The 18407-nt window shown below is 49.5% G+C and overlaps 1 protein-coding gene across 14 annotated transcripts in view; it reads right to left on the reverse strand.

The window, feature by feature from the left end:
* Nucleotides 1–328: 328 nt before the first annotated feature.
* Nucleotides 329–18407, reverse strand: part of NEDD4L (NEDD4 like E3 ubiquitin protein ligase) — a 343799-nt gene continuing 325720 nt past the window's right edge. For all 14 annotated transcript variants that reach the window (XM_058691969.1, XM_058691970.1, XM_058691971.1 and 11 more), the window contains 7 exons: nt 18066–18139; nt 15372–15432; nt 14095–14154; nt 12565–12672; nt 11223–11319; nt 10334–10406; nt 329–5303 (listed from right to left, as the gene is read on the reverse strand). In XM_058691969.1, coding sequence (XP_058547952.1) covers nt 5201–5303; nt 10334–10406; nt 11223–11319; nt 12565–12672; nt 14095–14154; nt 15372–15432; nt 18066–18139 — 576 coding nt within the window. In that variant the 3' untranslated portion in view covers nt 329–5200. The remainder of the gene's footprint in view (nt 5304–10333; nt 10407–11222; nt 11320–12564; nt 12673–14094; nt 14155–15371; nt 15433–18065; nt 18140–18407) is intronic.

Below are 18407 nucleotides of genomic sequence, written 5' to 3' on the forward strand. Positions count from 1 at the left end.
GAGTTGGTTGCTTAAAACCCAGGGGTAAAATATGCCCCGCTAGGGATGGACTCCTATGAATCATGCAAGTGTAAAGTCACTAATTCTCAAATTTAATAACAAGATGACAGATGGCTCAGAACAGATGCGCATTCCAGCGAGCGTAAGCCTTGTGCTTTGGGCAGACTTTAATGATTTTTTAAAGGTGTGGGGCTTTGAGGGATATTAAGGGAAAGAACGTCCTATAAATCTGCAGGCATTTAAAACCCCTGAAACAATTAAGACAATGCGTTCACCAAGAAGCTTCAAATCAAATCAGACAACCCGTAATACTCGGTGTAGAAAAACGTTCCAGCTTCCATAATTCTTTATTAAATATTTGACAAGTTGTATCACTTCTTTACAACGACTTCATTTTGTCACATTACTCTTTTGCTGTCAGGAAAACAATCTACAATTTCTCTTCAGATCTCTTAAGAAAAATGAAAAGCAAAAAGGATTTGTACTTAAAACTTTTCCTGTATCAAATTCAACCATATTTTAAAGCGATTCTGATTGTGAAAAGGAGCGTTATCCGTAAGTTGTCTTTAAAAAATTTCCAAGTAGTTTGGTTTTTAGTCACTGTATCAAATAGTACTTGGCTTTGTATTAGGAGGTGGGGTTTATAATAAAAAGTTACGAAACATTGAGAATTCATTTGGAATGCTTGAAACTCTTTTCACCTTAAAAGTCACTGTTGTTTTCATGTTTCATTTGGTAATAAATCCTGAATTAGGGAATGACAGCATATTAGCATCATTTTCCTGGGGTGCTCTCAGGCTCCGAGGGTCAGAAATCTCAGGACACGGCTTGGAGAAAACTGTAGAAGGACTAAGCTCTCACTCCCTTTCGAAACCAGATTGCTCAAGAAAGGTGTAAAAATGCTATACAAATATATACATATATATTTGGACAGCATACGTACGTATGTATGTATATACATATCACATAAGTAGTAGTAAAGGGAAAACAAAGTCACGCGAAGTTAACATGAAGGAAACCGTGACAATCTAGGTGAAATCAGTCTGAGTAAGAGGGCAAGCTGGCTTATACAGGAACACGGATGTCTGCAGACACAGGGTTATGGTCATCAGAAAGGCTTTCAATGCTCTGACACAAGGTTGGGATGCAGTACACAGAGGTCTGTCGCCAATGTCGTTAGGATTCCCATCGGAAACGTGAAACCGACAAACAAGACACGCACCTTAAACATGCGTTACTTTGCGCGTAACGCCTTTCACAAAGGACAGATGTCTAGGGAGAAGTTTTACTGGAAAATTTCATACAAACAGAAAGCGATCCTCTCCTGAAATAAAACAGTATACAAGCTCACGTCCTAATGCTACAGCATTGTTTCTGACACACTGAAAGCACGCCGGGGTGGGGATGTGTGTATGCAAGTGTATATACACTATTCATTAAGGCTTAGATAAATTAAAAAAAGTGGTCCAAAGTATATCACATTTTCTTCCCAGTTTTAAAATCTAAAGTACAAAGTGGAGTTTATCAGGAGTTTTAAAAACGCATCTCAGACCTGAAATTGGCAGTTTTGACATGACTTATCAGGATGTACCCCAAAGCCTGAATGAGACAGAGGTAGTGCTCAGATCTCCTGGGGGCCAGGGAGGGAGCAGGCCAGACGGTTACTCTGCACAGCAGCACCCCCTACTGACGAGGCAGGAAATGACACCGGACAGCGGTGACCTCTCCCTGTCAGGACACGGGGCGTGGAGTCAGCAGAAAAGAAAGAGGGTGCCTAGCACAGTGGGGAGGGGCTTGGGAATTGACGAACCCACGCTGTCTATAGATTTTGAAAGTTCGGAGGTGAGATACAAGACTTAGGAAAATGCTCGAGTCGGGTGTTAAACAATTAGTAACTGTTGGGGCAATCAGTAATTTGCTGCACATGAACGTGGCTTTCAAGAGAGCCGATCTGGATCTGGCAAGATCAAACAGCAATGGTACACGCTGTCTATTTAACAATGTGAGATGTAGAAAGTGGTTCAAATATTTTGCAAAATCATTTCTCCGAATCTGTCACTGCATCCTTATGTGGGAGGAATAACCCATGTCAGACGCTTTGGAGCATCTGTCATCTGACCATCAGGAATAGCTCATGTTCGACCAAAGGGCCTTGTAAACAAAAATTAAAGAAGCATCTTACATTCTTGTGATCTGGTACAGAATATAGAAAAGTCAATAACGGAAAATGCGTTAAAGCGGAATACAACTTTGAAACAGACAACTGCCTCATTGTCTCCTGTTCCAGAGGCAGCGGTGGAAAAGCAGCGCACTATGGGAAGCCAATCCAGACTTTCCAAATTCGCCTTCAGGCCAACAAGGCACGGGGATCGAAATCCTGTAGTTGTGATAACTCATGTCCATCATGCAGTTGCCCTGGAACCAGCTTCTTAACCTTGCGGCAAAATGACCCATAATAATGGTACCTTCTTCAGGAAACTTAAAACAAGCCAGACTCGGGGAATTTTTAAGAGAACGGGGGGTGGGGGTGGGGGGGGTACCGAGACCTTGGACTTGGGAGCAGGGCCACTGCTAGGGGTAACAGGAAGAGGTGGCCCACCCTCCCTGCCAGGCCTGTGGGTTCCAACGGTGCGTTTTCTTAACCACCACCTGTGACTCTGTCCTGGAGGCAAGGGACAGTGGTTGTCAGGACTTGGAGAAAACAAGATCTACGACTGTTTTAGACAGAGTGAAGCATCAAGAACTGCTGAGATTGAGGGAACCTCGTGTGTGGATTAAAAGCAAAACAAAACAAAAACAAACCCCAAACCCAGCACTATTCAGCCGTTACTGCAATCCAATATTTAGTGGTAGGTGAACTGAACCGTCATTCACAAATACGTCATTCAAGTATTCAAAGGGGTCCAGTTCGATAATTCTTATCTGCTCCTGGTACAGGAAGTAGCTTAGGATGGGTTTTTCTTTCACATTTTTAACACTTTGCCTAATTTGCATTTACTAAATGTTCTGATTTTTTGAGTATACAGTTTGCAAAATGACAGAATCCCAGTTCTTCAACTAGAATCGTAGGCTTTCTCCCCTATAATGACATGATCACTCTCAGAATCCATCCAAGCACTGGCTTTGGCGTGAGTCTAACAAGAAAGCCCTCTGGACAGTGAGGGGTTACACAAAGGGGGTTTTTTGCCATGCGACACTGGTTATATTGACTGTAGGGGGGAAAAAAATCCCACAAGTAGATAAAAATAATAAGCAATGTTATTTTTTCTGATTACTCGACATCTAAGCTCTCTGATCACTGTTGGGTATTTTTAAATCAATAGGAAAGGGGAGCCAATCCTCAGCTCTGCAGAAATCCTTCTTCTCTCAGACACCTCCGACCTCTGCACCTCTATAAGGCAGTTAGTTCATTTATAACCACAAACGTTCCTGGTTTCTCACGAGCCACCCGGAGCTGGGGAACAATGAATTTCTTACACCAAAAGGTCCTTCTTCCGTAACAAACGGGGAGGCCCTGAAACCACAATTTTCTGTCTTTATCTACGAGTGGCAAGGGATCACATCTCTAGAGTCCCCCCACTTGCGACGGGGTTTAGAACAACACAGGTTAAAAGGACAGCAGGGCTGAACTGCCCCGCTGCCTCAGGCTTTCTCTCAAAACACCAAGGAATCCCGCAACGAACGCTCACAAGTGCCAAAGGATCCCGACGGCGCGGAACCCTCCCCCAGGGCACCGCCAGCTTCGCAGCGCGACCGCGGGGGCCAAGTCAGAGAGTTCCTGCTCACTTTTAATACAGCACAGAACAGACACAACTCAGGCGGTACACAGTATTGAAGCATGCAACGTGTCCTAGGTGACAAAACCCGGTGAGGCGGAGTGCGCATTAAATTAATCTTGCTAGCGGGGTAGAAATCACAAAACAATTGGTGAGGACAGGTGTGTAGGCTCAGCTTTACATCCAGGTTTTATACACCAGCAGCCAGATTCACAATGGATAGATATTGCACCAGAAAGATGTGTGCAGGGAGAAGAAATCATCATCACATTTAATGCCTATGATTTACAAACAACGACCACCCATCAACAAAACCAGATACGACCCCCAGGGAGAACATAAAGTGCCTTCAGAACTGGTGCAGTTGGAACAAAAACTGGTTATTTAGCTACCGCTAGCCAACGCGTACAAACGGGACACGACACAGAGCTGGTTTCCACAGTTTCAAATCAAGCGAGTGTCGAGGCCCATTCAAATGTCTCTACGACGAACAGCAAAGAGTTTGGAAAAGGTAATGAAAGAATGGCTGTACAGCATCACGGAGGGTTAAGTGATTTCTCTAATGAGAAAGGACAGTCCGACCCTGCCTCCGATGTGTTCTAGCACACGGAATTACTTCTAAGGAATAACGGTGTGGTTCCTTCCTTCAAGCCAACACCAAATTTGTCATGCTATGTTACAATTCTCTCAGCCTGGAGCTATTACGCTAAATTTGCACACACACACAAAATGTAATATCCAGTTTGTTTTCCATTCTCTCAGAGTATGGAGAAAAGTAGCATTATGTCTAATGTTCTATTTTAAATTCTCTCAAAGTACTTGTCCGTAGGTATCTGGACCAAAAAAAAAAAACAACAACAACAGTCTTTCAATTCTAATAACATAGGGAGTGGGGGGGGGGGGTCAAAGTACTTCAAAAATAAAAATGTCACTGACATTAAACCTGGTATGAAATTCAAATACAAAAAAAATATGCTCACTTTTCCAAGTACACGAGACATCTTTAATTGTAATGAAATAAAATCTGAAGATCGGTCTAAATCATTTTAAAAAGTAAACATGAGTTGTAATACTATACCTGTAGAGTGATTAATCCCATTCATTGTCATTATAAAGTATGTAAAATATTTATTAAGGGCTTTGCCTACAGAGGCACAACATAAATAGAATAAGTCCTCCTGAAATGTTATTAGTGTACACATCAACCAGTTGATAATTCGTGGTGGAAAATGCAGGAACGCGGCCTGGGACCGGGCTCCCGCATCTGAACCTGGGCAAGTCGCGGGTGGAGGCCCCGCCCCGGGAGCCAGGCCACCATGTGCGGCCGCTCTTCCACCTCGGTCTCTGCAAAGTCAGGTGTTGGGCAAATGCAAAAGTGCAAGCAGGACTCGCTCGATGAACAACCACCCCGAGGAGGGGGGAGCTTAATCCACCCCCTCGAATCCTTGAGCGTTTTCCACGGCCATGAGAAGTTTCTCTCGTAAATCTTCGAAGGTTTCATACGGAGGTAAGTCAAGGCGATTAAAGCTGCAAGAGTAACAGAAAGAACAGGTAAAAAGGCAACCTTCTTGCCCTACAGTCACAACGGCATTTCCTAGGTTTGCCTAAGGAGGCATCTGGTACCTGAGCAAGAGCGTGCAGAGGTCTTCACCAACCATTCTGACTATCAACAATAAATGCCAGCGATGGGGGCACCTGTCGGTTAAGTGTCTGACTTCGGCTCAGGTCATGATCTCACAGTTCGTGGGTTCGAGCCTCGTGTTGTGCTCTGTGCTGACAGCTCGGAGCCTGGAACCTGCTTCGGATTCTGTGTCTCCCTCCCTCTCTGCCCCCCACCTCCCTGCTTGTGCTTGCTTTCTCTCAGAAATAAATAAACTTAAAAAAAAAAAAAAGGCCAGCAATGAAATCGTCCACGCCAAAGAGGCTGCAGAACCCACGGGGGAGAGTAAGGAATTTTCTGGGGTCACTGACATCCGTGCCAAGTTCCAAACCCTCGAACACAAAGAACTGACATGTTAGGGATGAACCAAAACCAAGGCTGAGTCTATTTCGAATGCTCTCGCTTATTCTTATTCTGTGCTAGCTCCCAAGCTAAGTGCTTTTCCCGGTGGTAACTCAGGTTGTTTTCATCACGGGCCTCTGAGGCGGGTAATGGTTTCTCTAGATTCAGGTCCTGGAGCAGAGAGGAAACGTCAAGGGGCCCGAGCTCTCATTCCCAGGAAACCAGGCGGCTGGCGTCTCCCGAATTCCAACGCTAAGCTGCCTGCTCAAAGCAAAGGCGAGCAAGTCATCGACATTTGGAGTGGAAAGCCGCATTTACAGCAAGCCTCCAAATATCTAGAGGCTTCAGCCTGGCGACAGGGAAGCCTTCAGACAAACAGTGGCCTCCGTGGGCGATGAGGCACACCCGTCTATGAGAACAGGTTCAGATACTGGCTCTGCGATGTGACCTTGGGCGAGCTACCTTACTCTGAAGGCGCTCGTCTGCTTTTTCTGTGCAACGGGGAAACCGCTCCCAGGATGCCAGGAAGGTCAAAGCAGAAGGCATGTAAGGTGTTCCTCGCGCCAAGCAAGTGCCCAAAGATGGCGACCATAGTTCTCTGTCACTCACCTCTCATCACTGAATGCCTGCATGGGGCACAAGGCGTTAGAATCGGTACCCATGGGGGTGCCCTGCTGACACGTACCGGTCATGAAGATGGCCACGTGCACTTGCCAAGGCTAGTGACGGTTGGAGTAAGAGGGAGTGAATGTGCAGCACGGCAGTCACCACTGTTAAGTACTCTTGGTCTACTACCTCAGTGAATGCTAGCAATCACCCCTATTCTAGAAAAGAGGAACGGAGGCACAGAGAGGTTAGGTAACTCGCCCAAGGTCACGCAGTAAGTGGGAAAACCAGGACTGTGCCCCAGGCTGGCTCCAACACCTGGCTCAGACCGCTGTGCCGCCCCAGCACTGAAAACTCCCTCCTGGCACTGACCTATGATTCCAAACATGAACAGCACGAGTCCTTATGTTTCAAAAACTAACAGTTATCAGCAGCCAGTAGAAGCGGACACACATCCACGGTGGGCCCTTTAGAGACCCTTAACATGTTTCACAAGACCCACCGAGCACTCAGACTTTTAAGTCGCTAAACGCCAAAGTTACAGCAGAGGACAACACGAGGCTTCTCAAACTGGACTTCCCAGAAGCCCAGGAATCCTGAAGACTAAGTCCAAAAGGGTTTTCAGTTTGATAATGGTCTCAAACGTTACCTTACCAGCTGTCACCACAGAGCTCCACGTTTGCAGACTGCACTTAGAAACAGCCTGTCACATGGGGCGCCTGGGTGGCGCAGTCGGTTAAGCGTCCGACTTCAGCCAGGTCACGATCTCGCGGTCCGTGGGTTCGAGCCCCGCGTCAGGCTCTGGGCTGACGGCTCGGAGCCTGGAGCCTGTTTCCGATTCTGTGTCTCCCTCTCTCTCTGCCCCTCCCCCGTTCATGCTCTGTCTCTCTCTGTCCAAAAATAAATAAAAAAACGTTGAAAAAAAAAAAAAAAGAAACAGCCTGTCACAGAGGCGCCCGGGTGGATCCGTCGGTTGGTTAAGTGTCTGACTTCAGCTCAGGTCATGACCTCACGGTTCGTGGGTTTGGGCCCCGTGTGGGGCTCTGTGCTGACAGCTCGGAGACTGAACCTCTTTCGGATTCTGTGCCTCCCTCTCTCGCTGCCCCTCCCCTGCTCACACTCTGTCTCCCTCTCAAAAATAAATAAATATTTTTTTAAAAAAGAAAAAAGAAAAAAACAAACCCCAAACCCCAGCCTGTCACAGAAGCTGACTTTAGTCTGACCCGCAGTTGGTCTTACACAGTCCGGGGCCTGTGATCCCTACGGGGCCTAGTGATGCATTCTCGAGGATCTGTGACCATCTTTCTGTTGTGTATGACCGTTGCTTCCAATTATCGTGATGGTCATAGGAGTTAACGCATCTAACGTGCTCAGGACAATACCTGGAACACAGTAAGTGCCTGGTAAGTGTCTGATGAGCCAGGAGCCTCGCTGGCTCTGACCTGCCACTGGCCAGCTGAGTGGCCTCCATATTCTCGGTGGGACCCGCTTCCTCATGTGGAAGACGTGTGGGCTGCCTGAGGTCATTTTCAGTCTCCAAAGAGTGGGTGGGTCTGTGAGTCTTTGAAAAGTATAAATATCCAAGCAGTGATCTTTGATGGGACAGTGAAATGAAGCCCTTTCAGTCATTTCATCTGCGAGGTTTATGAGCTCTCTGGGTAAATCGGGTTTTTATCCTGAAGCTTAATGGTCGATTTAACATTTTCACAAAACCTGGACGAAATCAGACCTATCTATAGCTAAACTGGACGGTGGCACTGCTGCTGTGGGCAGCCGGCCAAGTGCAGTCTGGGGGCCAGGCTGGGAGCAGAGCCACCCAGAGAAACAGGCCCACCCCTGCCAGCCGGTGCTGCCTGCAGCCTGCCCTCTTCTTCGCCGGGCGGGAGTCTGAGCATCAGCAGGCCGACGCCTGTCACTTGATTTCTGGGACCCACACAGGAGCAAAGAGGCTCCGCTAAGAGCCCACTGGGCTGCTTCCCTCCCGTGGGCAGACCTCCGTCCTCCCTAGGGAAGGGCAGGGGTTTTACACTCTGTGTGCCAGGGGCTCCCGGGGAGTTCTGAAAACCCCACAGCTCAGGCTACGCCCCAAACCAACTATGTCCAAATCTCTGGGGGCAGGACCCCGGCATCAGATTTTCTGAAAACTTCTAAGAGGTTCCAACGTGCAGCCGATACTGGGAAGCACTGAGTTCGGAGATCGTCTCTGGGCAGCACCACGTTTCAGATGTGATCCAAGCACACGGACTCGGAAACGGAAGAAAAGGTCAACAGTAAAGACGTCTGTCCACAGGGTCACGGAGGGACACAGGCCGGACGCTCGAGCATTTGGTTCTCTTCAGAGAGTCTCCAAAGAAAGCGAGCTGCAGCAATAAAGGCAGCACATCTAATGCCGTGGTTAGTGTGCAGATCCCGATTCTGGCGGAGCTGAGTTCCAATCCTGTGCTCTGGGAGTCTGTGAGCTGTGTGACCCTGGCGCAAGCATCCTGGCCGCTGATGGGGATGCCGGCATCCCGTGAGGCCGCCACCGAGACTCACCAGTGCCTGGCCCACACAAGACGGCTGTGCCGGTAGTTCAGCCCTTACTCCCACCTAGCTTTACCAGCCCGTGAGCTGGGGAGTTCTGCATCAGTCCCAGTGGTCCCAGGGCTCAGCGCAATGCTGCCTGCCTTCCAGACGCAGGCTATCATAACCCAGAAAACTTCACTGGGCTCGGACACTGTTTGGAATCCAAGCTCCAAACCACCAATGCGTTCTCCCTCGAGAATAAAGGCAGAGGATCACGGCAATCACCGCTTCGGAGAGCCACCAGCTTTAGGTGGAGTCAGCCTGCTTCCGAGCGTCGGATGGGCAAGGACCATGTTCACTGCATTCAGAGCCCCATGACTGGTATAAGCGGGGAGGCTTTCTCTCCAGCAAAGGCAAGGGAATCGAACGACCTCCCTCGGCCAATTTTCCGCAAACGCGCTTTCAGGAGAATTGCCGCCTAGTGGGCACGTAGAGGGCAGGGGGGAGTTTCCCCACGATAAGCATTCCCGGGCTCCCTGCAGCCCCTGGCTCTGGAAGGCCCCCTGCTGGTGAGGAGAGCAAGGCTGTGCGGCCCACCGTTTCCAGAGGGGCCACCTCCACCCGCTTCCTAAGAGCAAGACACGGAAGTCTGTGGGCGAAGCCGACGCCGGGAACGTCGCGCCTGGCTTAGCAAGAGCGCCCTGAGAGCTGCTAAGTGTCCTTCTTGTGCCGAGGGTTTAGGGGAGCCTTCGGAGACGGCGGGGTCCCCTCCTCCCGGCCCCCGCATCCTGGAGGCTGAGGGCTGCTGCCTCGCTCCCACCCCCGGGGGGACGTGGGCCTCTGTCAGACCTCTCCGGCCCACCAGCCACCGTCGTGCTGTTGCTCAATTCCAGAGCCTTACGAGGTACGGATGGTCATGAGAGGTCTTCTAAAACAGTGTTTCTCCAGGGAGTTTTAGCCCAAGTTCTGGGAATAAAAACCATCTTCAGGTTGCAGTAAAAACCCAGTCTGTCAACGGGGTCTGAGAACAGCCATGACCTTGTACGGTGAATACACGGTGCAAGGTGCGATCCGTACTTCTGGAGTACTGAGGAAGGATGGGGTCTGGGGGCGACGCCCACCAGCTTGGGGGGTGGGGATTGGAGAAGGAACGCCCCCCAGCATGGGGGGGTGGGGCCTGGGGACAGAGGTACCCGCAGGGGGGTGGGGATTGGAGGAGGAAACCCGCCCCCCAGCGTGGGGAGCAGTTAACCCTTTATGAGCCAAACACACCGGGTCCATTCAGACCATGGTTTGAGCTTTACCAGCCATTATTCTAGAATCTACACTTTGTCCGCTATCCGTGAGCAGGCAACATGGCACTCTGTAACCTCCAGCCCTGCATCGGCCCCACCTGAGCGTTTCAAACACGATGTGTGGACAACTGGGTGTTTTTGTCACTCACCACGTGTGAGCTCTGGGCAGTTTTTCAGGACTCCCCCATTGCTCTATTGTAAACAGCTGAGGACCATTGGAACCTAGGCGAAAAAAGAGAAATAAATGCTAAGCGTGCTCAAGGTGGGAGAGCAAAGCTGAGGTGGGGCCTGAAGGAAAGGGAAGGAGGTGGGCGAGCGTCGTGCAGGAGACGGAAACACCGTCCTGGCTCCGGGCAGCACTGAAGCCCGGCTGTCGGGAGTTACAGGGGCCTGCACAGCCTCGCACAGACCCTGCACCTCCTTCAGAATGGAGGGGCACCAAGTTTCACAGCAAGCCCCAGTGCAGCCGGCTGCAGCCTTTCAGCGGAGCCCGGAAAGCTTACACTTAAAGCACTGGGGGGAGGGGGGGCGGTGAACTCCAACCTTAAAGCAGAGCAGAAAGAGTGATTTCCTAACATCTATATAGTAAGCTCCAAGGGATTCTGTCTCCTGGAGGTAAGCAGTCCTTCAAGATACACCAAGATACGAAACGAGAGAGAGAGAAAAACGGGGCCCCTGGGTGGCTCAGTTGAGCGTCTGACACTTGATTTTTGGCTCAGGTCATGATCTCAGTCATGGAATCGAGCCCTGCACTGATGGCATGGAGCCTACTTGGGATTCTCATTCTCTCTCTCTCTCTCTCTGCCCCCCTCCCCAACTTTCATGCTCAGTCTCTCTCTCAAAATAAGCTTTAAAAAAAAAACAACAACACAGACAGACCAACTTTTTTCTGTACTAAACCCAAAGCCCTCTCCCCACGAGTCCTTTGACGGGACCTACGGGTGACACATTCTGGGAGGCAGAGCCGTGCGGGGCCGCCGCGGAAGCCTGGCTGCAAAGTCACAGGAGGAGAACTGAACCCATCGGTGCCCCGCTCACCATAAAGTTCGGCGAACCCATTCATGGGTACTCGCGACGTCCCCGTGACAAACTGCAGTAGCCGGATCCGCTTCTCCGCGTCCATGAGCAGCACGGCCTGGGAACGGAGGCAGAAGGTCGTTACACTGCGTGGGGCACCCGGCCTGGGCTGCGGTAACCCAGACAGGCCAGACGCAGTCATAAATACTGCAGCGTAAGACCGAGACCGCTGACTGAAAACAGTCTGTTTTTTATGGGCCCCAGAGTACCGCCTGTGTGATCTCAGAGAACGAGAGATCGCAACGTCTTTTTCTTCTTCTGCCGACAGGTCAAAATAAATGAAATACAAAGCAAACTCTTTGGTGGCACGGAGCTCAAGCTTCCGTGGGCGAGGCGTGCCAGCCCCCCCGCGGGCCGATCATACACCCCCAGTGTTCGAGAAGCGCCAACATCAGGAGGCCAGGTTAGGAGGGGAGATTTCAGACCCAGACAGATCCTCTAAAGGTAACATTTTAGAAAAAGAAAGGACAGCAGAGGCCAGGTCAGGCCTCTAGAAAAACCCGGGTATGCTACGCATCTGAATTATGACAAGAATTGTGTAGACGGGCGGACTGGGCTTTGAAGATCCTGCTTTTAAATTTTTCTCTCTCTTCAGTTGGTTGAGCGTCTGACTCAGGTCACGAGTCTGGTTTAGGCTCAGGTCATGATCCCAGGGATCATGAAATTAAAGCAAGTTTTGGGATTTCTTATTTCTGGAGGTAAATAAACAAGCTTTCCCCCCCTGAAACTGTTCTTTAGAAGGCAGTTTATGGTCTCTTGCCTGGACTTAACTCACTCCTATTTCGCTTCTCTCCTCAGCTAAAGAAAAAGCAAACGTTGGCCCTAAGACAGTACATCAAATTTCATTTGCATCCTTGACTGAAGGATATAAAATATCAAAATATTTGTTGGAATTAACCAAGAAAGGGGAAAATGATTTTTTAACCAAAAATGGCATCTTGGCACAATCTCAAAGCATGCTTTGCCCCGAGAAGCTTCCCATTCTCATTTATACTTTGGTGGACCAGTTCTGGCTCTCGAATCCAATTACCGACTTCATTGTACTCAGTGGGTTCCTCACATAAAGCCGCTTCAGTCAGGCGGTCAGGGAAGGACAAAGTACTTTGATAAGGATGGACCGTGTGCAGGATAACTGCTCACCAGAGTGATGGAAACACAGCAGGAAGGGCTGCTTTCTCCCCCCAGTGGCCCAAGTGCCAACAGAGTCTTGGGTTGCAGAAGTAGGACCACGGGAAGGCAGCACAGAGCCCTCAGGCCCAGGCCAGGCTGGGGAGAGGGACCGCCCCAGCAGCCACGGCCTTACCTTCCAGAACCACTGAATGACAGGGTGGTTTGGGCAATAGCCATTCTTATAGATAGAATGTTGTCTCCAGTCGTTCACGTCCACGTCGCCAAGGCCGCACATCAGCAACTAGGAGAGAGAAGGACCAGATGTGAACGGGCGCATGTGAAGGCCCAAGAAATCACCCACGGAGGAATGGCCTTTTCTCAACACCAGCACTTTGCCATGGGTAAAGCAGGTACGCCAGGAGCTCTTAAAAACAGGTGATGGGGACACCATTCTCCTCCACCTCAGGTAAGAGGCGGCGCGGGCAAGGAGGGGGACCCGGTTCTAACGCGTGTTCAGGCCACAGCCGCTCACGGTGCAAATGCCACTCCACGTCTGTCTCTTGCCCACCCCTCTAATCCGAGCTGGGTGTTCAGATTTCCTCGGGCTCCATTTACAGCTGCTCATTACTCCAGCCGTCTTCCCTTCGGAGAGGTTATGTGTCTCCATATCTGAAATGTCTCCCAACCCACAGGAGGACTTTACGGCAGCCAGAGCCCCGCTCAGTCGGCTTACTGACCAGAGCTGTGTGCATGCGGACCTGTCCTAATGTAGTGACCGGGGCAGTGACCGGGGCTTAGGGCTCGTCTTACTACCCGACCCCCCCAGCAGGAAGGATCCCTGGGCACAGGAGCACATGACGCTCCTGCAGAGGCACCAAAGAAAAACGGAAGGAGAGCTAAACCAGACGCCTGAGAATGGATCCTAGGCGTGACCGTGCCCAAACCTTGTCGGGTAAACGTGGGAGGTCATGAATTGCTCCCTGCCTCAGTTTCCCCACCTACTAAATGAGGGGATTACAACATATGACTCAACATCATTGGCCTTGAAGTTTCTATTTCAAGATAAAAGAACAGAAGGCTAGTCTAGGAGAAATGCTTCGCTGGATGTGGTGGCCTGGACAGACGGGGGACAGCGTCTCAGCGGACACGGTCTTCCTCCTTCTATTGTTCTGGGCAGAACGAAGGGTGAGAGATTCCTAGTTCTCACCTAGGTCAACACAAAGAAACTGAAACAATCCTGTACCAATGGCCTCCTGCTACTGCCCTGGTGTCTCCCAAAGTTCTCCCTTACTCAATGTGCACCATGTCAAGTCCACAGAGACACTGTTCCACAGCCCCTGGTGCTCGCGTCCTGGCCAAGGCCCAGTTCAGCTACCCCTGTGTGGGCGGGAGGCCCAGCCAACGGGCCGTCTCAACCGTGACTCTCTCAACAGCAATTCTCCTTACCCTGTGCACCTGGCCACGAACCCACCTCAGCTCAGCAGGCCTCTACTTGTCCCGTGTGTCCCAGAACTGCCCTCTCCTGGGTGAGGAACCGACAAGGGACTGCTTTTGCTACTCTCTCCTCTAAGGTCGACAAACACACCCCGTGAGAGACATATAGTGCAATCCATCTAAGCTCACTCCCTAAGACCTTGCGGACCAGGAAATAACATCTCATTGGTGAGGTAGTGAGGACCACTTTAAAAATACCTACTTTACAGAAAACGTTTAAAACACAAACCTCCAGCTCATTTTCATCGAAAATTTTAATCAAATCAATAGGAAGCAGCTCTGTGAATCCCTGAAAGAAAAAAAATCACCGTCAACACCTTTTTCCTTGAAAGAGACAAATTTCACAGAAAAAAACAAAGCAGCCAGGAAAAACATATCGTTCGCTGGTGATTTATGTGTCAGCGATAGTATCCGGTGACTGCAGTTCCGACACGAACAGCACAGTCACAATAGAAACGTCTTGAAAAGCAGGAGGACCTAGAGGGTTCGGATATTTGAGTAATCTCAGAAACCCTTGGAAAATATGGGTTACTGGAGGCAGGCGAATTCCGGAAGCCATCTATGACAGAGCGATGAGTGCAATGTGTCCTAAAACGCCCAAGCCACAGACGTGCGAGAGAACGTGTTTCGAAACAAGGTACGGAAGGCACAGAGAGGCGATACAAGAGGAGGTGATGTGATCCGGGACAGGAGAGAGGAGCACAGAGACTCGGCTCTGGCTCCCGGTTCGCACCGACCCCTGGAGAGCTCCAGAGTGGCCTGCTCCCTGCTGCTGGGTCTTGTGGGCAGCACCTGGTTCCTGGAAGTGGGATCCCTTGGGGCAGGGCCAGGAACCTGCCTCCTGGGTCTCTGACGTAAAGAAAGCATGAAACTCGCTGCCCTCTTGTACGTCTAACTCACCCTGTCATGCCGCAAGTCCCTGAATCTTGTGAGTGGCCTAGGGCTCTACTTGCTGCTGTAGGTGACCGAGCTGGGGCAAGCCAAGGAGGGCATCGCCTAAGGACCCCGCACTGGTTCGGTGTGCACCTGGGGCGTGGTCTCGTGTTCTCTTTACTAAAGCTGTTACCAAGGCTTCAAAAGGAATTTCGCTTTTGGTTCAAGTGAACCATTTTTTAAAAAAAAAAACCGATGAATCCCCCCCACCCTCCGCTAGGGGCTCGGGAGCACCGCTGACATCACGGATTTGGATCTGAGGAGTGTCTGCTTCACCCTCTAACAGGGTGAACGCTGGCCCAAGACGGCTCGGTGTTAAGATAGAAACCCAGCCTAAGCAAAGGTGTTTTACGTGTGCCTGGGTGGAAGTCTGTGAGGAATTCAGGCGGAAGCATAACAGGAGAACATCCATGAAAAGAAAGGGTGGCCCACGGGGTGAGCCGCGCAGGCCTGACCTTTCTGCCGCGCATCCCCACTCCCTCGCCATCTTGCGGTGTGCAAACAGTGCCCCCGTGCCACCCCACGGAGGAGAGCCATCCTCTCTCAGGCGAGGATTGGCGGCCCAAGACTTACCTCCAAGAAGGCGTTCATTTGCTTCTGGACCCTGTTCACAAACCTCCACTGGATGACTAAGCTGCAGGAGAAATGGGACAATTTGCATCCACCCTCGTCACCACGGGCACACATTCGTTTCTTCACACCTTCTCACAGGGGGAGGGGAAAGTGGAGAAACCCCACTTTTGATGGGGGGCAAACGGGAGGGTCTAGAGTTGATGCATTCATTCTTTCAAGGGTGACTGGAACATGGGTGGGAAACCTAAAGCCTGAGCATTTCAAAAGTAATTCATTCCCTCCAACCAAGCCTTAGTTTACCAAAGTTGCGTATAAATGCGACTATGTGGAGAAGTGGGATAAAAAAGGCTGTGGAGTACGGATGTATATGTGCATGGTACACGTATACACACGTGAACTCACATATACACACATCCACGTATACACAAGCATGTACATATATTTTCATTTTATTTTTTTATCTTAAGAGAGGGAGAGAGAGAGCGCGCGTGCGCATGCAAGTGAGCGGGGGCAGAGAGAGAGGGAATCCCACACAGGCTCCGCACTGTCAGCACAGGGCCCGACGTGGGACTCGAACTCACGAACCTCGAGATCATGGCCTGAGCCAAAGTCGGAAGCTTAACCGACTGGGTCACCCAGGCGCCCCAACATGTACGTTATGTTTTTAAAAGGAGTACTCAGTACAACATATCTCGTGAGACAGTTCATTCTGGAAGCGCTAGCCAGTGTACTGGTTTTCAACGACACATAACTTACCAGCAAAATGATTTACACTAACCCTTTAATACCAAAATTTGGAGGCTTAATGATAAGACCTCCTTAAATAACAGAAATCCACTGAAACCACCTTCTCCGTGACAATGTTTAGTGCACAGCAGAATTTACTGTTAGGTGAATCCACTTTAGACTCCGGCTCAAGTCCTGGAAATAGCACGAGGACCTTATCGGAAAGGCTCTCCCCTACCAGATGGTACCCTGGCAACCCTGGGCCGTCGAGGCCCAGCCCCACTACACAGCCACTGCTTGGCCACATCAGGCTTCCCCGCACCTGCTGTACGCATCAGCCCGAGAGCCTTCGTGCACTGGGGGAACCCATGTGTCAGGGGGCAGGTGGAGATTTTAACCATCCTGTCTTTTCCCACCAAATTTGAAACTTAAAAAGAACTGCAAAGGATGATGTACAACATGCATGACAATGTCCACACTCTCAGGCATCTGACCCCAATCCCCTTCAGGGCAGTGTTTTATTTATTTATTTATTTATTTATTTTTTTCAACGTTTTTTTTTTTTTTTTTTTAATTTATTTTTGGGACAGAGAGAGACATAGCATGAACGGGGGAGGGGCAGAGAGAGAGGGAGACACAGAACCGGAAACAGGCTCCAGGCTCCGAGCCATCAGCCCAGAGCCTGACGCAGGGCTCGAACTCACAGACCGCGAGATCGTGACCTGGCTGAAGTCGGACGCTTAACCGACTGCGCCACCCAGGCGCCCCCAGGGCAGTGTTTTAAAAAACCCATTCAAAGCCTGTACCTTCAAATGAAGACAATGGCATCCGCCAAGGTGTCACCCTGCCTGAGACTGTTCGAGTTCGGAATAAGTGTGCCAATTAATGTGAACAGGTAAGGACCGGGGTATCTTACTTCTAGTTTTTTTGTTTGTTTGTTTGTTTGTTTTTTTAAATTAAGCGCAGCAAGCTTTTAGCTTGTGAGGGGAGAAGTCTGCTACTTAACAGCGCATGGTCTGTCAGGGTCTCTAGGCAGAGGCTCCGACACTCTCCGTTTCTTGCTAATTAGGAAGGACAGGTTTTTCTTTGTAGAGGACGCTAAAAGATGCCAAGACTCTTGACCAATTCTCCAAGTTCAAGTCCTCTGACCGACAATTACGCTGAGAAGAGAGGAGGGAACAGGCTTGACGTAATGGAGTCCTGAATGCAGGTACGGGGCTCAGGCCACGGCTGCAACCGGCAAGAACCAGAAAGTAGGACCCGGGAACCAAACACCGGTCGGCTGCACTGACCCTCTTCCCTGCTCTGGGGCCAGCAAGGAGGATCCCGGACTTGTGTGCCAGAGGCAGACACATGTACCAAAGAGGGAAATGTAACGTGCCCAACAGACAAAGGCCTTCTGACGGGCAGAAATGCCCTAGGATGACTTAACAGTTGGATTTCCAAAGGACTAAACACGGTGTGCCACCAACTGAGGCTGAGAGTAGGTTAAGAAAATTATAGCTATCAGAAACAATTCATTATGTTTGCACATATGAATTTTCCTACCCATTTTAACTATGTTCTTACATTTTTATTATGGAAATGAGGTCGAGAGAGATGCAATATTTTATTTCTGGTTGTTCCTAATTTTACCCCACTGGCTGTTGACACTACGGTTCATCACTGCAAATCTCAATTTTAGACCACATACCCACGTACTCCCATGGCGTGTCTGCTGTATTACTCAATACCGTTTACTTTTTTCTTCTTTTGTGGCTCCTTTATACAAGGCAGCTCACTGAAGTCATGATACAAGTCAAACTTTCCAGCCTATAATTTGACTTCCCATTAGCCCAAGCCAGAAAGGAACTCATATTGTTGAAAAGTATGTCCCCGACACGCATGAGCTGTTTTGGCAAGGGACACGAACCAAATATGCCATTCAATTTAATAAAAAGAAGAGACTGTAAATATGTGTATACGTACTCAATATATTCCCTTTTGTTTTCATTTGTTACCATTATTTCTGACCCATTGGGCTTCAGATCCACTTGATAGGTCTGTAATTGCAAAGATAAGACAACGATCACCATCGTGAAATTATTCTGCACATCACTAATAACATCTTACTATAAAAGAAGATAAGCAAAATTCATTCGGAAACATTTCCCAGCAAACGGGCTCTGTGTACAAGAGATTATCTAATGAGGCTTTTATATTGTTGAGATGTTACACATTTAAAGATGTTATCATCAAAGGTGAATTATTTTGCGGTTATTTATGAGTTTTAATTGTTCTCGTACATGACCAACAATGGAGAAGAGCAAC

Source organism: Neofelis nebulosa, chromosome 11, assembly GCF_028018385.1.
Source record: "Neofelis nebulosa isolate mNeoNeb1 chromosome 11, mNeoNeb1.pri, whole genome shotgun sequence".
NCBI lineage: Eukaryota > Metazoa > Chordata > Mammalia > Carnivora > Felidae > Neofelis > Neofelis nebulosa.